Raw genomic sequence first — 18,794 nt, forward strand, 5'->3', positions numbered from 1 at the left:
AAAGATAGCTCAGGAAAAGATTGCTTGTTTAGACAATCTTTCAGCTCTGTGATGGGGAAGAAAAAAAAGGAGGTCAGCTACAGAGGACCAGTATTAACAGTGTAATGACAGGGAGAGAGACAGTGCAGAGATTGTAAATGTGGGCATCGACATTGCAAGAGCAAACAGACTGTTGCTAAACAAGGACTACCTGTAGTGTAAAATGTCTTTGATGAGCCTGCACATAAAACAACCCCTACGGTAGCATATCCATTACCAGGAGACAGCATAAAATATTGCTGAACCGAAGTTGGTTTGTTCTTTTAATACTCCCTAGAGTGCATGTATTCACTCGTGCTATCAAGAAAAAAAATGAGAGATTGATAGTCCCATTAGGAAGGCCAGTTGAAGCTTTCTTACAAGAAGTAATATTTTATCTTCACTATGATGACATCAGATTAGCTTTTGCCCACATCTCCTCCTCTGATTTGTAATGCAACATAAATACCCAATACTTGGTTTTCTCCTTCTAGCCCTGACACTACTCATTCTAACGAGACCCAGGACACACTCAACCAACCCGTTTACACAGAGTTTGATGAGGACTTTGAAGAGGAATTGGCATCACCCATTGGAACCTGTGTGGCCATATATCAATTTGAAGGTAGCACCTTGGCAAGCTTCTCCAGTTGCTGTGTTCATGTAGAATAGCTGAGACCAGAAGCAAATGTGTACCCTTTCTATTCGGCTAGCTTCACAAGGACTGCCTTGTGAAATACACACAGTAGAATGGGATGTATTATTCTTCATTTCTGCAATTTTGCTTTTCTTGGGGAAGGAGATTAGATCTGTCACTTTTAGGCTTTTACTCTCTGCCTCTCCTAGCATTATTTCCTAATCCTGCATTCTCCTTCTCCCCCCCCCCCGGAATTGGTTCTGTACCAAAAATAGATTTTAAAATCTGCAGTTCCTATTACTTATACAAAATAATTTGGCATTACTTTAATTAATTATGTTTAGACACTGCCTGAGTCCAACTGACTCTGAGCAGAAATGCTTTTTAAAAAGAAAAAAATTGGGTTTTTAAAACCATGTACATATCTCACGTTTATTGGAGTTTAATGATAAGCAGGTTTCTGTTCAGAAGAGCAATCACAACTGACTTGTCCAAGCTTCAGCATGAAATAGCCCAAAGCCATTCACTAGTCTTGCCCAGACTAATTTTTAATTGCACTGTTTTTACCACAAAGGATTGGGAAAATGCTTTTCAAAATGCTAGTAATGAAAGCTTCCATCCTCAAAAGGCACAATTAGATGTGTGGGGGTTTGGTGTGTGTGTGTTATTTGTGCCATGGCATGCCTTCAGCATGTAAATTAGTCCTTTTTCTCCAAAGAGCAATTGCTTTCTCCTAGTCTTAAGAACAGTGCTATGGAGGGAGTAGCCACTAAAGTTGTTCCGCTCTTGGGCCATAAAGATGACAACAGCATGGCCACAGAAGCAAGTATTAAGTCTGTGTTAATGAACAAAACAGGGTGCAGTGTCCATTAGATTTCCCCCTGCATCCTCTGTAAATGTATTTTTCCCATCCATTATAAGCAGTTCAGTAAACTGCCAGCTGCAGGGAAACAAGTTTTTTTTTTGAGTGAAAAATTATCAATGCCTGAAATTTTGAATTAGACAAAAAACTCTGCTTTACTCTTTGAAGGGCTATGTAACTCCTTAGTGTAGTTCACATCCTGCTTTAAAGCCTTGGTACATCATTCACCCACCCACCCTCAATTCTACCCTGGCAACTGCTGCATACTCTGATGGTTTGAACAGTTTTGCCTCGCAGATGTTCTTGGCTTCAGTTAATCAATGCCCTTGCTCATTTGTTTGCTTCCCAAAGGTTCCAGTGAGGGCACCATCTCCATGCAGGAAGGTGAAGAGCTCAACTTGATGGAGGAAGACAAAGGGGATGGGTGGACACGTGTACGGAGGTGTAATAAAGGGGGTGAGGGTTACGTCCCTACCTCCTATTTGCGACTGAATGTGAACTGAGTAAGGGACTGATAGCCAAGTTCCAAGAGCTGCACCAACAACGTCTGAATGGAAGAGGGGCGGAGTTTCAGTTGCCTGGAAACAGCTCCATGATGTTTGCTCTGGGTGAGATGCAAAAGAAGGAATCTGCACCAAATCACTACTGCAAGACAAGAACTGACTAGCAGACTAACAAAACGATGGCTGTAACCAGCTGAAAGCAAGGCCTCGGATGGGAGTACAAGAGGGGGTTGACTTCCAGCTAGTAATTGCTCCTCCTTTCCTCCATTATCTTCGTGGCAGACTTACAAAATATTCCATAGGAAATACCCTTCAGCCAAAGTAGATAAAAAAGTGCAATTTTGCATATAGGAAGATTCCCGAATTCGTGGCTCTGGACTGTGGTAGTTGCCCCATCAGATGAAATGTGGCTGCAATAGGGTGCAGAGCTGGCTGTCCCTCCTCTCTTTGCCAGGTTGGTCAGAGCAAAGGGCTCCCTCCACAGAAACGTTGCTGCTGCTTTTATGCTGCATTCAGCCCAAACCTCGAGGGGGTTGTAGGTCCTTGAGGACTGGGGAGGGAGGAGTGTCCATATTCAAGGATCGGACTGGGTTGGATTAGAAGCCTGGAATGTGTATCCTTAAGATTGCTGCTATGCCTGTTGTTTGACTAGATTAGAAGCAGAGAGTGGGAAGGATAGTTGCTGGGCACCCCAGTCACTCCCAGTGCTACTTCAATTAGATGCAGGTGTCCCCATAGCCTTCTTGTCTGAGGGCAGGCCGAAGACCACACCGGCGCCAGACCAACATCTCTATATTGTTTCCTTGAAATGCACTTTACAGTTTTCTTGGATTGGATTACCCTGGCTCCTTTCAGCCATTAAAAAGTGCCTGTGCCAGAGTCTTCGGGTTTGTTTCCCCCTTGGGAATACATTACATGAGAAGCAAAAGCAGGTGGCTCTGGCCTCTTCCTCTCCCGCTTCTGTTTGTTTTAAAGACGATTCTAATGTATTCTCAGTTGTTTTATACAGTGACCAATTTATTTTATCATTCAGTTTGACATGTTCACATAATCTGTAACGTAGCCTCAGCTCTCATCCCTCCAGCCTTGGAAGGACAGGGCCAAAACATGCCCCTCCCTTCTCTCTTGAGATGCAGAATGTATTTCTGAGTGCCTTTTACACTTTATGTAAATAGTAGGGAGAAAATTAATTGAGGGATACTTGTGCTGCAGTTGCCTTTTTTTGTCACTCTGGCCTCCAAGCCAAGTGGACTTTTAACATCCGTAGCATTTACGTCACTATTTGGGATCCAAATGATGATCCTCTACCTTTCCAGTTGTACACAGTTCACCACTCCAGCCAAGTGAGAGCTGGAGGAAAAAGCAGGGAACAAATGCCACAGGCAGCCATCAGGTCCTGCTAGCTGCTGCCTATCCACAGAACAGCACAAAGCAGGGGCAGAGTGTGGGAGGTGAAGGGGAAAACAGGTTTGTTGTCTGACACTGGACCGGCACTTTTGTTAGATGGGGGGGGGAATTTCCTCCACCTCCACTTGTGCTTACCCACGCAGTGCTTCTGTGCAAATGTTTGTAGATCTGGAGAGAGGCCTGAGTACTGTCCACTTGGGGGGGGGGAGAAATGCCTTACTACGGAAGTAGCTGCTAGTATCTGCTGGTCAAATAAAAAACTAAGAACTGCACTGCATCAGGCCAAAGTAGTCTCTACCCATGGAGGCCAAGTAAGTGACCCACAACAGTAGCAATACTTTTCCTCACCAAAAAAAGATGTGATGTGGTTAAGTCATGGGTAACCTCATGATTCTTCAGTAAAGTTATCCAAGTTGATGGCCACCTCTGGATCATGGGAGAAAGCAGGATTCCACTGTGAATCCTGTTTGAAGTCTTTCCTAATTCTTCAGTGACTGACTTTGGGTGCTGGGATAAACCTTTTATGAACCTCCACTGGTATTAAAAGGGATGCATGTAAGCTTTCTCCCTGCTTGAGCTTCTCTCAAGGTCTTGTATAGGTAAGGGAGAAAGCCGTTATTAAGACAACCTCTGTCAATAAAAGTACTTTTTCTCAAGTACTGTTCAAGTTGAAGAAAAAAATTCTGGAAAGACCTACGCAAGTTTCTTTCCATGCAATACATGACATACATTAAAAAGGAAGAAATATCAACTGCAGAATTCAGCTCTGCATAATGGAATGATAACTACAAAAACAGGGAAGATATTCCAACTGAGGAAGGTTGCTTTTTTATTCAGGATGGATCCTCGGACTCTTCTAACCTGGATATAAATGCATTTAAACTTTTGGGTGCAGATAACAATCTTAGAAGCTGTTATTTTCTGGTTTGGGGAATCTGTAAACCAATGCTGTGAAATTTCTAAATTGGGCAAGAATATGCAGAGAGCGAAGTTATTTTCATAGCACATAGTGATTAAAAACCATCCACTGCTTTCTTTATTGCAGGCTGGCTCTTTTACATAGGTTAAAAAAGTTTCCAGATTGTTTCTTTCCATAGCCCTGGCCCTGTTGAACTAGAAGGAATGTCTACCACAGAGAAGTTCCTCCTGCTCAGTCATTCCTTGGAAGACCTTCAAATTTCAGCTCAGTCAACATCTAATCCTGGCACTGGGTGACCCTCCTCTTTACTGCTTACTAATCATCTTTACCACCCTTTCTTTGCATTCCAGCTGCCTGGTGTGTGGGGGGGAGAACTCCTATGAGTTCACTCTAGTTTCTGAGAAAGCACAGTCAAGATCCGTTCAAATTTCTTGTATCTTTCACCCCGTTCCACCTGTGCTCCTTTACTGCCCCAGAATAACCGAAGGGAGAACTCCGTCTGAAACACTTCCAGGAGTTCTGGAGTGCCCTGGAATCCTGAATGGAGAAAAGAATGTAAAAAGGAAACATGAGCTGAATTCTGTAATGTCAATCAGTACTACACAGAATGCCCATCTTAATATTAGCTAAATGTTTTCCTTTCCTTTCACCAGTGGAAAATGAAAGAAGCTGCTAAGCCACACATACTAGATTCAGAACAAGACTGAACTCCAGTAAGGCCAGAACAAAAAGGATTAGTATAACCAATGTGGGTATAGGCAGTCCTTGTTTTGTGACAACTGAGCCCGGAATTTTGGTCATAGAATTTTGTTGTGGTTATAAGTTGAGTGAACACATGACCGGACTTGATTTTGTGACAGTAATTAAATGGGTCACCATGATTGTTAAGTGAATCATGGGGCTGTTAAGTGACTCATGGGTTCTAAGTCCAAATTCAGCTTATCCACTAAGCGAGCCAGTTGCCAAGCACCAGAAATGCGATCACATGACTGGAGGTGGCAGGGGCAGTTATAACTTTGAGATTATAAGTAACTTTTCAGATCCTTTGTAATTGCCAACAGTCATTAAGTGACCAGTCGTAAGTTGAGAACTACCTGTATAACAGAATTCCTTATTTCAGAATAATATAAGGCCATCATACCAAGGCTGTGTTTAAACACCCAGATAAGCTATAAAATGACAGCTTAATTTAGAGATTAGGAATGTAGTACACACAGATTCCTTGCCACCAGAAACCTCATTTTTAATAATAAAGCAACTGCAAAATTAAAATAGACCACTTTGTGAGATTCTAACCAAGAGTTGAAGGGTCTATGTTCTCATTTTGAGTTTTTGGCTTTTTAAAAGTTTAAATCTGGCCAGCCATAAAACCTAGTTTATGGCTTGCTATGTCATGGGACTGCCATAATGGTGCACTGTTTTAAGGTGGCACAAACTCATAGAAAGCCTTGGCTTGCATTAGTTTTGCTTAGCAAAGGTTGAAAAGTGAGTCAGAAAGGGGTGCAGTATTCGGATATGATCTAAGCAAAGGTGCTTCCCTTCTGGAGTGAGCACCGTTGCCACACCTGTCTGTGGCATTTGTACTGCGGCTGTTCAGGCTGAAGAAAACATGTCCAAGTTGAGGTGGTGACAGGATGTGACTGAATCCAATCAGGCATTTTCCTCAGCCACGCCACTATCCTCCAAACTCAGGAAAAGGCGTGGCTCCTTTATGGAGCAGTCAGCCGGTACAATAAGAACGCCCACTTTAGATCTGACTGCTGCACACTTCTAATAAATCATTAACACATACAGCATGCCGAGCATTTTATTTTCTTAAAACTGTAGTGGAATTTGCAACTTCGGTAGCAGAGCTGGGAAAGTACAGAGAGAGAGAGAGCGTAAGGCAATCCCACTGGATATCATCCACAGCCAAAGTTCTTTGGAGTGTATAAGGGGCAAAACTTTCCTTGAAGTACCCATCCACTGACTAATCACCAACCCTACCCAGTATGGTAGGATCAGGATAGAATTAAAACACATTTTGAGCCACGCAAGAGCAGAGTCCAGCTGCTACAAGTTGTGCTTACCCAAAATTGCTGCTCCTTTTAGAGCTGGCGTATTTCACAGGCTAACTAAGACTAGTTGTTAATAAACCATTGCTGAGTCATATTTCCATCACCAAAATAGCTACAAAGTTCAGATGGGTGGATTTTTCATTGGTTAGAAGCTTATCCCGACTTATTTAGCAGCTCAAGGCAGAATACATAAGGCTCCTCTTGATTTTCTCCCCACAACAACCTTGCAAGGTAGACTGTGCTGAGAGGATGGCCCAAACTCACTCAGTGAGCTACTGCAGCTGACAATGGCCTAGAGCAGTGTTTCTCAATTTTGACAATTTTAAGGCATGTGGACTTCAATCCCAGAATTCCACAGCCAGCAATGCTGGCTGTGGAATTCTGGGAGTTGGAGTCCACATGCTTTAAAATTGTCAAGGTTGAGAAACTCTGGCCTAGAGCCTGGGTATTCCAGTGCAGTCCACCACCTTGATGCTGTGACAGCTTTCTTCTAGGCTGCTGCTATTCATCCACACGTATTCCACGTAAGAGGGCAACTGGGAAAGGAATGGATGCTCACAGCCAATCTGAACTGAGCTAACCAAGGTACATAGAGAGGGCCCAGCTGTCACTGCCAAGAGCAACCCTACCTTGAAGTCTGGCCTCAGCCCTGATGCGATAAGCGCCAGAGTTGGTGGCAACAAAGCGAGCTGCTTCCAGCGTCCGCAGGAGGACATCACACGTCTCCTCATTGTCGTCCCACAGTTGCTCTCCTTCCATAAGACTGAGAAGAGGCAGGATATGAGGAATTGCTACCTCCTTTGGGGAGAAGACAGAATTCCCTGTAGGCCACAGACAACAGCCTTTTAGATCACAGATGGAATTACAGGTAGTCTTATTTAACAATTGTTCCCAATTCCAGCAGTAATGTATCCCACATTTATTATTTTTACAAATAACTCCAGGCAGCAAATGTATCTGACACACCTTCCTCCTCTTATTTTCCCCATAACCTTTGCAGTCTATAAAGCAAAGGAAAGCTAAAGTAAAATCAAACACTATTTTTGTTTCACTTAACAGCCATTTTGGTTAACACTAAGTTATCAATCCCAATTGTGGTAACTTGTAAGCTGAGAAACTGATTTAATTCAGTTTAAGGCATATTTTTATTATTAATTAATTAATAATCAAATTTACATAGCTGCCCATCTCACCAAAGGAGACCCTGGGTGGCTTGGACATTTTCCAAAGGTTGTTCCTGTATTTATTAAGATGCCAATCCCTATAGAGAAGTCTGACTGCTGCAGAATTCACCAACTTTTTGCTACCCTACTTACTAGATTGGAGTCAGAAAGTTTGGAAAACAATCCTGCTCAGAGGAGTGCATTCATATACATCAGCTCATAATGGGCAGCCTTTCAAATGCTGGCCCATTGCATGAGTGCATCCTAATCAAACAGCAGTTACATTTAAACAGCAAGGAGGGAAGTTCAGGCTAGACATTGGGAGGAATGTCCTGATTCTGCCAGCTGTCAGCCAGAAGAACAAACTGTCACATGAAGTGGTAAGTACTCCTTCACTCTAGAGGTCTTCAAACAGAGGCTAGATATGAGAGATATCTAGTAAATTCTACTCTGAGGATTGCTTGGACTCTACAGTCTCTTCCAAATCTTTGACTCTATGAGTCACTCTGCACCCTGATAACAAGGAATTTCAGTAATAGGAGTATATAAATACCGGCACAATTATTTACCTTAAAACAACAATCTGCCTAGTCTGGAACAAGTGTATATGACTGTCCAGATACACTAGAACTTCCCATTTTTGTGGCAATGAAACTACTCAGAGAATTCACAACAAGAACTCAAACTGCCCAGAGTTGCCTCTAAACAAAGTAGGTGCCACATAAATTAATAAAATAAAATAATAAAATAAAATAAACCCTAAGTTGCAGTTTAGGGCCATCCCTGAGGCAGTAAACTTACATTTCTGTTGGAAGCCTTTTATAAGAGTGACTGCAACATTTAAAAAGATCAAACTTTGAGTGATGTAATAAATATATCCTCTAAAACACAGAAAGTCCCAAAGCAGGACTCAAGAGTCCAAGAAGAAACAACACCACACCCTTAACTACAGCTCTGCTCATATTATTTGTTTTAAATTTTCTAGAATGGGAATGGATGCATGCAACTTCAAATGAATGCAAAACGGGGTACAACTATTATAAAAGTGATTCAATGAATATTTTATATATTCACTAAGCTGCTCATAAAAATGTTTAACAGTCTAAATGTTTCCAATATTACATGGAAGCTGCCAAGATTATGTCTGCATGGTGATATACCATGGAGCAGCTGACCTCTAAACTGACTTCCTACATCTCAGCCCTAAATAAAATTGTGTCCATGGTGCACAAGATGGTGCTTGAAAAGGTTGCTGACTCCCGAGCTGCACATGAAAATAGAACAATGCACCAGAAGCTCTACACAGCTGTAATGACTGGAGTTGGCCAGAATAATTGCAAGGCCCTACCTTCAGCCCTGTTCAGATTCCCCAAGAGAGGCTTGAGCTCCTTCTCAAAGACGATGGCGCTTGCGGTGTGGCTCTGGCGCAGATGCCTCCATGTTTGCTCCAGCCGGGAGATCTGCAGATTCCAAAACAGGAGAGAAGTATAAATAGAGCTGCCTGCACAGCCTCTGGGGTTCAGAATGGAATGACTGGCTTGGCCAGGTGCTTAATAAAGAAAGAAAACGGGATATAAATATTTACACTTCAGAGTGGTAGATTAAGTGCATTCCATCCATTCTAACAGCAACATGTGGACTAAAACCAGAGCTAGCTTTGTTAGGTGAGCTGCTTCTGATCAAGTATCTGAACTCAAACTACACTTTTCCATCTTTTTTGTGCAGGAACACAAGGCTAGCCTAGGCTTTGGCTTTCCTCCCAGAAGCCCACTGCCACCCCCTCACCTGTGGTAGCTGAAGAGCTTTCATCACGGCAGAGAGGGCAAAGAGGTCACCAACTGGCCTCCACAGCTCCACGGCTAGCTGGATGACCTTGTGGAGGGTGGCAGCCCGTTCAGCCACTGACCCTGTACAGCCCAGGATGTCCACAGCAATGCCCAGAGCTATAAGATGGTGCCTGAGGATGGAAAAAGAAAACACAAAAAATGGCGGTGCTGCTGCAGCAGCTCTCAAATACATTCACTGCCATCTGGGAAGAGTCTCGCTCAAAAGCAATAACAGGATTCCTACTTGCTGCTTTACTGGCAGACCAGAAGCCAGGAGGTGGCCCAGACCAGCCTTTTCACGTCAAGCTGACATGCAAGATCCCATCTGAACTGGAGGAATGTCTTCTGTTCCTCAGTCCACAGTGCAGGACCCTCTACAAGATGTTCTGCCACAGAATAATGCACTAGTTGGGTTTTTCTTTGTATAGAGTGTTAAATAGATTTGATTGGGAAAAGCTGTTTATCAAGCACTCATAATTCTAGCAATTACTTTTTCAAATTGGGCCTTGGAAGGACTAGCTAGCCTTCACTTTCAGAATGATATATAGATAGATAGATAGATAGATAGATAGATAGATAGATAGATAGATAGATAGATAGATAGATGATAGATAGATAGATAGATAGATAGATAGATAGATAGATAGATAGATAGATAACCTTTATTGACATTTTTTACTGTGGGCACAATGGCACACATTGAAAATGAAATTTAGTTGCTTGCTGTCAAAGTGTACACATGCATAACACACACTTAAACATGCTATATACAACATATGTATAGACCTGCATCCTTAAATATAATTAACCTATAAAGATTAATCACTGTCCATCTTGAATATATAATGGCAGGAGGAAGCTTTAGATTTCACAAGGTTAATACTAAGAATGATCCCCTACTGGACACCTGTAGGCTAGGGAGTGGCTGAAGGGGATAGATAGGCAGAGCCATTTGCATCTCCCTCATGTCTAAAAGAGGTGTTTATTTGCCAGCTCCAGGCTGATCTAGGGAATGTGGCCAGAGGGGGAGAAGGGCCAGCAAAGCACAGTCAGCAGTCAACTATGAAGTGGCCTCCTGAGAATGACTGGACCTTTGTCTTCAGGAAACTATTCTCTGCTCTCCCAGAAAGTCATTTATTTTTAATTTATTTTTAATTTTTTAAATTTTCTATCACTGAATAAAAAATTGATTTCTTTACCATTAAATCTTCAGAAGACTCACAATGTGTTTGTAACTATGCTCTAATCTTTTGTAATAGAAAAATTAAAAACAGTGACAGTAAGTTAATTAAAATAAAACCAAAACAATTGCAGTAAGCAATAATTAAATTACAGGTAGTGCTCAACTTACAATCATTTGTTTAGTGACCGTTCAGTTACAATGCCCTGAAAAAAGCAACTTACAACTGGTACTTGCATTTACAACAATTGCAACATCTCCAGTCACACAATCAAAATTCAGGTCCTAAGCAATTGGTATATACTGTATTTACAGTGGCATGATCCTGGGGTCATGTGATCACCATTTCCAACCTTCCCAGCCAGCTTCTGACAAGTAAATGGAGGAAGCGGGATTCACTTAACAATCCTATAATTCACTTAACAACTGCAGTGATTCACTTAATAGCCTACCAAAAAGATTGTAAAATCGGGCATAACTCATTTAAGAACCACCTGACTTAGCAATGGAAATTCCAGTCTCAATTTTGATCATAAGTTGAGAATTTTTATTCCGCTAGTTGTAACCAACTTTAGGGGGTGGTGCTCATCTCTGCTCCTTTAAGCTACTGAGCCAGCACTGTCTGAAGCTGTTTCCGCAGGCATGTGGCCAGAGTGACATCATACCGTAGTACAGAATGTGCGGTGAAACATGGAGCGCTGTTACCTCACCATCAAAGTGGTACCTATTTATCAACTTGTGTTTACCTGCTTTTCAAATAGCTAGGTTGGCAGGAATTGAGGCAAGTGAGGGGATATCATTCCATCACGTGGTGATAGGACTTGAACCGCCAGAGCCACAAACCTTCTCCAGCATTTTTTAAGCCATTGAGCCACTGCACCTCTCCATAAGTTGAGATTGTAATTACATATTTATCCTTAAGTGAATTGGCTCCTCCAATACATCCTCAAGAGACAAGCAAGCAAGTTCTGGAGAACACACACCGATACGTACACACCATTTCACAACTTCTTCTCTGGCGCCTGCCAGACACCACAGAACTTTAGTCAGTACCTTTCCAGCATGTCCTTCCGAAACTGATGCCCTTGAGGCAGGGTTATAAGCTCCAGACCCGAGCTCACCCCCATGGCCCGCTGCTGCTCTTTAGATACGCCAATGATCCTCAACGCCTGTAAAAGAGATATAGTGTATTTCACAAGATGTTAGCATTTAAGCCAACAGCTGTTTCTTACATCATCTCCATTTCACCCTTGAGGGGAATTTTTCTTATGGGCTAAATCAATTATACTTTCTACGACAGCAGGTCATTTTAGCTAGAGAGCCAAAGGGCTCAGGGAGTCAGCTGAGACAGAAATCCCCCAATCCCCATCACGTTGTTTCCAACATGCCAAAACCAGGCAGCAGGGGAGGAGGAAATATTTGAGAAAATTACTTTTCTTTAACTATTCCAAGCTGGAAAGATCTGTAACTGAATTCTTATTTTAATGCTCAAAAAATGCTGCTTTACTGGCTTTTACCCAGTAAAAGTTACTTTTTTCTTTTCTTTTTTAAATAGAAAAGGAATTTGTTTTCTATGCTACTATGCTCCTACACAGTACTGTTCTCATCATTATCTCCATTAAAATTTCAATTAAATATACTCTTTCCAAATCTTTTCCTGAGAGGTTCCCTGTTTTAAATTAGATTTACTTTTCTAGCTGAATCTGGAAGAACTAAACACAAATTACGACTAAATAAGGGTCCTAAAGAGACTAGAGTGAAACTATAGATTAAAAACTTTCTGCTCAATTTTTTTTTAAAAAACGTATATCTCATCTTAGCACTAAGGATTGCTTGCATTGACAAGCTATTTTCCAAGGCGCCTGAAGGCAGGACAAGAAGCAAGGGATTGAAACTAATCAAGGAGAGAAGCAACCTAGAACTAAGGAGAAACTTCCTGACAGTTAGAACAATTAATCAATGGAACAACCTGCCTCCAGAAGTGGTGAATGCTCCAACACTGGAAGTTTTTAAGAAGAGACTGGACAGCCATTTGTCCGAAATGGTATAGGGTTTCCTGCCTGAGCAGGGGTTGGACTAGATGACCTCTAAGGTCCCTTCCAACTTTATTATTATTATTATTATTATTATTATTATTATTATTATTATTATTATTATTAAGAGCAGGGGGTTGGACTAGATGACCTCCAGGTTCCCTTCCAATTCTATCACTGCTGCTCATAGAATAGATTTCTGATCCTTCAGGCCTGCAACTTACCACCGCTTTCATTTATTAAGGTTTTGCTAAGCAGGATGAGGAAAGCTCAAAGAGGCTTTTAGAATCCCAATTCAATGTGGGTAATAAGCAAGTTCTGGAATGGGAGTGATGCAATCTTTCGTAGCAAAGCACAGTTTATATCTTGGCTTATATGAACCACAGAAAGGAGCCCCATGACTCTTCTGCATCAGCCCATGAGCATTCATAAAACTAGGAGATGGTAATAGTCCAAATTCGCTTAACAAAAGGGCCAGATTGCATCAGACACTGTCTCATGCTCAGAATTCCTAACCCAAACGCCTTAGAGTTAGCTTTCTAACATGAGAAAGGGAATCTCTCCCATAACAATCAAGCAGATCAGATGGCCGAAACCAGAGTTCCAGGCCTGGCTCAGGTCAAAATACACTTGTACAAAACCAATCATCTGTTACGTATGAATTAATGCAATCCACCATAAAGGAGGCAACTGAAGATCACTAAAATAATATTATAGGATAAATTGCCTTCTGTGGCCCTCACCTGACAATCCATTTTTAAAATATGAAGGGCTGTTGTGTGGCAATCGTGGGTAGCAAAAATGTCCTTGAGGTGCTTGAGTGTGCCGGAGTCCAGGGGCTTGTTGTTAGAGGTCAAAAGCAATGAGTTAAAGTGCTGAAGCTGGAAGGACGAAGTAGTCTCTAGCAGCGGGCGCTCAAACCCTGGTTCCACTTCCATCTCCTCTGACTGGGAAGGAGGAAAAGGAACCTGAACAGAATCCAGGAACCCAAAAGCAGTCTCTGTAATGTGAGCCCGGCCACGCCATCTCTCTTCAGTTCGCAAGCGTTCCACGTGGCTTCGGGGCCCCTGAGGAACCTTAGGAATCAGTTCACAGTAGTCACTCATCAGCATGGAAGGGATCCTCAGAGGCTTTGGGGGAGCTTTGGAATGAAGCCGCCCTTCTGAACCACTCAGTCCCAAACCTTCCAGCAGGTGAGGTGCTGAGGCACTTGGCCGTAAGACAGGGTCACTGCCTGTGCGAAAGGCAGGAGACAAAGGAGGGGGTTGGGTTCGGTCCTGGTCTCCAGGTGATGTTTCTGCGCTTCCTGTGGACAGAAGAATGGTTTTGGGTGCAGACGGATTAGAGTTAGATAATTCCTTTCGATTGATACACAAACATTCCCTGCCTCAAGTGTACTTCTGTCTGAATATGTTTATTATATTGAATTTCTATTAAATCAAATGCTGGGAATTTCAGTGTTAAAACAAGATGTTATCATGTTATGGTGCCAGATATAATATATGCAACATTTCAGATGTACCCGCTAATTTTTAAAATGTATGTGTAGTCAATCTCATCAATTAAATGAAGATGGTGCAGGAGACTTTCATCTAAAAATAAGGATCAATTGATTAACCACACTGATTAATGAAATTAATAGATGCACTCCTAATAATGAAAACACTCGTAAAATATTTGATTACTCCAAGTTTAAATCATCATTCCCTAATCAAGCAAAGGCACATATTTACGATGATTTTATTGTAATGTAGGCCCCAATATCATCAAGATTTGTTCAATGGGACTCTTGGCCATTGGCAACATAAACAGGCAGCCATTGTCAAAACTGACTAGCAACTACAGAGGGATAGAATCAAGATCACGTGAAGTATTAATACCACTCTACAATGCCTTGGTAAGGCCACACTTGGAATACTGCATCCAGTTTTGGTCACCACGATGTAAAAAAGATGTTGAGACTCTAGAAAGAGTACAGAGAACAGCAACAAAGATGATTAGGGGACTGGAGGCTAAAACATAGAAGGAACGGTTGCTAGAATTGGGCATGTCTAGTTTAACGAAGAGAAGGACAAGGGGGGACATGATAGCAGTATTCCAATATCTCAGGGGCTGCCATAAAGAAGAGGGAATCAAGCTATTTTCCAAAGCACCTGAAGGCAGGACAAGAAGCAACGGGTAGAAACTAATCAAGGAGAGAAGCAACCTAGAACTAAGGAGAAACTTCCTGACAGTGAGAACAATTAATCAGTGGAACAGCCTGCCTCCAGAAGCAGTAAATGCTCCAACACTGGAAGTTTTTAAGAAGAGACTGGACAGCCATTTGTCCAAAATGGTGTAGGGTTTCCTGCCTGAGCAATGGGTTGGACTAGATGACCTCCAAGGTCCCTTCCAACTTTACTACTATTATTATTATTAACTACAGGCAGCACCTGCTGCCCTTCAATGTCACCAACAAAAGCTACTCAGTGGTAGAGGCCATGGATCCTATCAGAGCCTTAAGGTCCAGCTCTCATCCAAGGAAACCACATGGTATACAAGGCTATCCTGACAATCTTCTGTGGGCTCTGATATCATACAAACCAGCAAGCTATTATTTCTGGTTTCATGCTAAGTTTGTCAACAAATGCAAAATCCATGGTCTATAAACTGATAAAGCCTCAACTGGAAAATGTAGCCATCACAATGTAGCCATCACATGTAAACATCATGAGACATTAAATGCTTTCTTGTAAAATATACATCACTCTAAAGGTGTTGGAGGGGACAACTAACAAAAAATGGATTATGACTTCACAATGCAAACCCTGTAAATTATGTACTTGTGTCTGATGTCAGGATGCATGCATGAAAGAACAGGATTGCACTGGGATGTCACAACATGTTTTATCATTTTTTCATGCTTTTAAGTCAAACTGCTCAGCTTTTCAAGTTTTGACTATAACTAGAAACGTTTTTCATTAAATGGCAATTAAATATTTTCAGGAGAAAGAAATCACATTCTATGCTTTACCTTCCCCATCCTACAGAACAGTTCTAGCCATGCCAACTTCTATATTTTTTCTTTGACTCCCAGACACTGTGTTGCTTCCAATCCACTGCTTTCCTGCATGATTTAACTGATATCGGGGAAAATACAGGATGAGTTGCATAATCCTGGAAAGCTGAAGAATCTCTGCTTTTATTTAGAAGATTCGGGGGAAATGTATTAACCTGTACTGTGTGGTATTGTAGATAAAGCAGTAGAGGAACCATATTCCTGTCACTATTTGTAGACTGAAGGTACTTTATGCCAGCCTGCCCATATGGAGTCTGTCTTCCATATACCCACCTGTCAATAAGTTGCTGTCTGATTGGGCACCATGCAATGAAGGTCTCTGGCCCAGCTGATCTAGGCTACTGGGGTCACTTCCACTTCGATCTTTTGTTCTGAGAAAGGGAAAAACCAAGATACAGAACTAAGTAATCCATTCTCCCCCACCAACCCTATTTCTCAAAAACTTGCAGCAAAGCTAACTGACTTTGGGGACTTCCATAATCACACCACCAAACATTCTTTCACTGGTAAGGCTTTCCACATTTTGAGACCTAGACTGTAATAAAGGTCCTGCACTATAAATCTGATCAAGACCCAGTGAATTGGCCATAATTACTTAAAAGTGTGCCTTATTTCTAAGTAGCTATATTTAAAAGCACAATTTAGGAGTACCATATCATCTTCTCTGCCACACTGCCAAGTTTCACCACCACCCCTCCAACAGTTTCACCATGGAGCAAGGTTCCTCACCGGAGCAAGTTTCCATCTCCTATTTGTTCCCCAGCAATGGTAGAACAAAAGCTGAACCGTCGAAGAGGTGCTTCTTCCTCCTTCGGTGGGCCTGGAGGCTGGCCAGTATCACTGAAACACTCCTCCAGACAGCGAAGTGGTACAGACCTGTTGACTGGTCGAGACACCACAGCTCCTGAAATATCTGAGATGATCTTCCGGTTGCCCACATAAAAGCGCACCAGGGCAGGGACATTGTCAAACTGCTCCTGTTCAAACTGGAAAAGGGTGCGAGAATAGCCCTTTCGGGGACGGAGTACCACACGAATTATCTTGAAGTGCAGGGCCTGTCCTCCCCACTGGCATGACAAGACATAATCACCCAGACTAGAGCGTGAATCGCGGATCAAGAACTCCCCATCATTCCGTAACATGGATTCTGCCTCCTGAGAGGGGGGGGGAATGGAGGGAGGGAGGGAGAGAGAGAGAGGTAAGTACACATAGAAGGTCTGTCTTTGTTTAAGGAGAGGTCCAACAAAACACAGTATTAGAACAATCTCAAGATGATTAAATACAAGAACAAGACAAAGAGCTACTTGAAGGTTACTGAGAACCAGTGAGATAAGATAAATAAGATAACCTTTGTTGTCATTTTTTACTATGAGCACGCTGGCCCATATTAAAAATGAAATTCTGTTGCCTGCTCTCAAAAGAAAGTACCGTATATGCCGGCGTATAAGACGACTTCTGGAAGCGCTAAACTCGGCGCCAAAGACGGGAGTCGTCTTATACGCCGAGTTGTCTTATACGCTGGAAATACTGGTAGTTTCCGGCGTATAAGACGATGTTCTAGGAATGTGGCTCGGCGACAAAGACGGGGGTTGTCTTATACGCCGGGTCGCCTAATACGCCGGCATATACGGTATGTATCAACCCAAACAAATACATAACACACGTATACACATTACCTCTCTCTATAGTTAGTTAGTTAGTGAGTGAGAGAGAGAGAGAGAGAGAGAGAGAGAGAGAGAGAGAGAGGGAGGGAGAGGGAGGGAGAGAGAGAGATAGATATAGATGTATTTACAAACTGTAAGTCTTCGGGAGGCTGCACCAGAAAAGTAGCTGAGGCCCTGATTGGATCTCCATTATATTTAAACTGCAGAGAGCTGCTGGGAGGTTTTATAAACTGTAAGTCTTCAGGAGGCTGCACCAGAAAAATAGCGGCCCGCACGCCTAATGGCGTACAAATTATATAACTAAAAATCACAAACAGGGCAAGTGTGTCTGAGATTCCCTGTATCTAAGAATGTCTGGCTTAGTTCAGTGCAACACTTGCTTTGCAGCTGTCTTTCACAGTACCCTTTTCAAACTTGGAAACTGTCCTATCTGTAAACAAATCACTAGTCCACAAGGACAGATTATTTATCTAGGGTCTGTAATCTGTGCTCTTCAGGCAGAAATTAGGTGTCCAGTTCAGTCCCTCTACTCTACTGAGCCCCCTCTACCACAAAGATCCTGCAGGAGAAGGGCAGTGTGGACAACCGTGGGATCTGGCAGGGTGAGAGCTGTGAACTATAAACACAACGCTTTCTGTAAGGACCCACCCCACTTTGCATCTTAAGAAGACAGAACTCTTGGAATAATTCTTCCAACAGGGATCCTTTATTAAGAGAAAATGGTTGCAGGCATTCTAGATAGGACTTGGGGTCCAAGCTCTCCAATTCAAGGTTTGAAGGGTTTCCCCAGTAGCCCCACCCAATCAACCTCCTCTTTCAGCGACAGTCTCAGGCATTACACTTCCACCCCCTTTTCATTACTGCCCGGCTGGATGGAGACTTCAAAGAAACTACATGAATGGAAAACGGCCCCATTCTTATGGTTAGTTCTTTTGCAATACACACATTCAGTTCCTTAGAAGTATACTGAAGGAAGTGAGGGCCATAAAGCCCCTTTTTTCTCCCCCTTCTCTCCCTCTTATGGCAGAATCCAGAGAAGGCAGAATTGGGGTTTTCTATATTTGATAACTAAAGATGAAATATAATTGGATTCTGACACTTTCGCTGTGTCCCTGCACAACAAATACAGTGCCCTTGTTGACCTTAATAGGGACATTAAGGAGACAGGTAAAGGTATTTGTGATGATAACTCAAATAAACAGGGGATCGTGGTCTGAGATGAAGAACTTATTTTCGACAGGGAGAAGTGCGAATCAGGTATTACACAACAGTCATGTAAGTACAGAAAGGCATCCAAAAGAGAAGCCACCTTCTGGTAGGTGATTCAATTATAAGGGATGTAAATTTAGGAAAGGACACAGAGGTTTTGAAAGAGGTCAGGTGTCTTCCAGGTGCTACTGCCAGTAGGGACAAGAAGCGTATTTCTAAAATAATCAAGAATGCCAGCAAGGACTGTGATGTGGAGGC

General features: G+C 42.4%; 2 protein-coding genes across 6 annotated transcripts in view; one reads left to right on the top strand and one right to left on the bottom strand.

The window, feature by feature from the left end:
• The window catches only part of TRIP10 (thyroid hormone receptor interactor 10), an 87,905-nt gene extending 83,822 nt beyond the window's left edge, over positions 1-4,083 (top strand). For both annotated transcript variants that reach the window (XM_039337264.1, XM_039337265.1), the window contains 2 exons: positions 513-643; positions 1,869-4,083. In XM_039337264.1, coding sequence (XP_039193198.1) covers positions 513-643; positions 1,869-2,020 — 283 coding nt within the window. In that variant the 3' untranslated portion in view covers positions 2,021-4,083. The remainder of the gene's footprint in view (positions 1-512; positions 644-1,868) is intronic.
• Positions 4,084-4,242: 159 nt separating this feature from the next.
• LOC120305434 (breast cancer anti-estrogen resistance protein 3 homolog) overlaps positions 4,243-18,794 on the bottom strand; it is a 39,703-nt gene continuing 25,151 nt past the window's right edge. For all 4 annotated transcript variants that reach the window (XM_039337262.1, XM_039337263.1, XM_039337259.1 and 1 more), the window contains 8 exons: positions 16,393-16,817; positions 15,937-16,034; positions 13,349-13,911; positions 11,626-11,741; positions 9,352-9,523; positions 8,915-9,026; positions 7,033-7,224; positions 4,243-4,883 (listed from right to left, as the gene is read on the bottom strand). In XM_039337262.1, the coding sequence (XP_039193196.1) occupies positions 4,732-4,883; positions 7,033-7,224; positions 8,915-9,026; positions 9,352-9,523; positions 11,626-11,741; positions 13,349-13,911; positions 15,937-16,034; positions 16,393-16,817 (1,830 nt within the window). In that variant the 3' untranslated portion in view covers positions 4,243-4,731. The remainder of the gene's footprint in view (positions 4,884-7,032; positions 7,225-8,914; positions 9,027-9,351; positions 9,524-11,625; positions 11,742-13,348; positions 13,912-15,936; positions 16,035-16,392; positions 16,818-18,794) is intronic.

This window comes from Crotalus tigris, unplaced genomic scaffold (genome assembly GCF_016545835.1).
Source record: "Crotalus tigris isolate CLP2741 ecotype Arizona unplaced genomic scaffold, ASM1654583v1 scf7180000017673.840971, whole genome shotgun sequence".
Classification (NCBI taxonomy): Eukaryota; Metazoa; Chordata; class Lepidosauria; order Squamata; family Viperidae; genus Crotalus; species Crotalus tigris.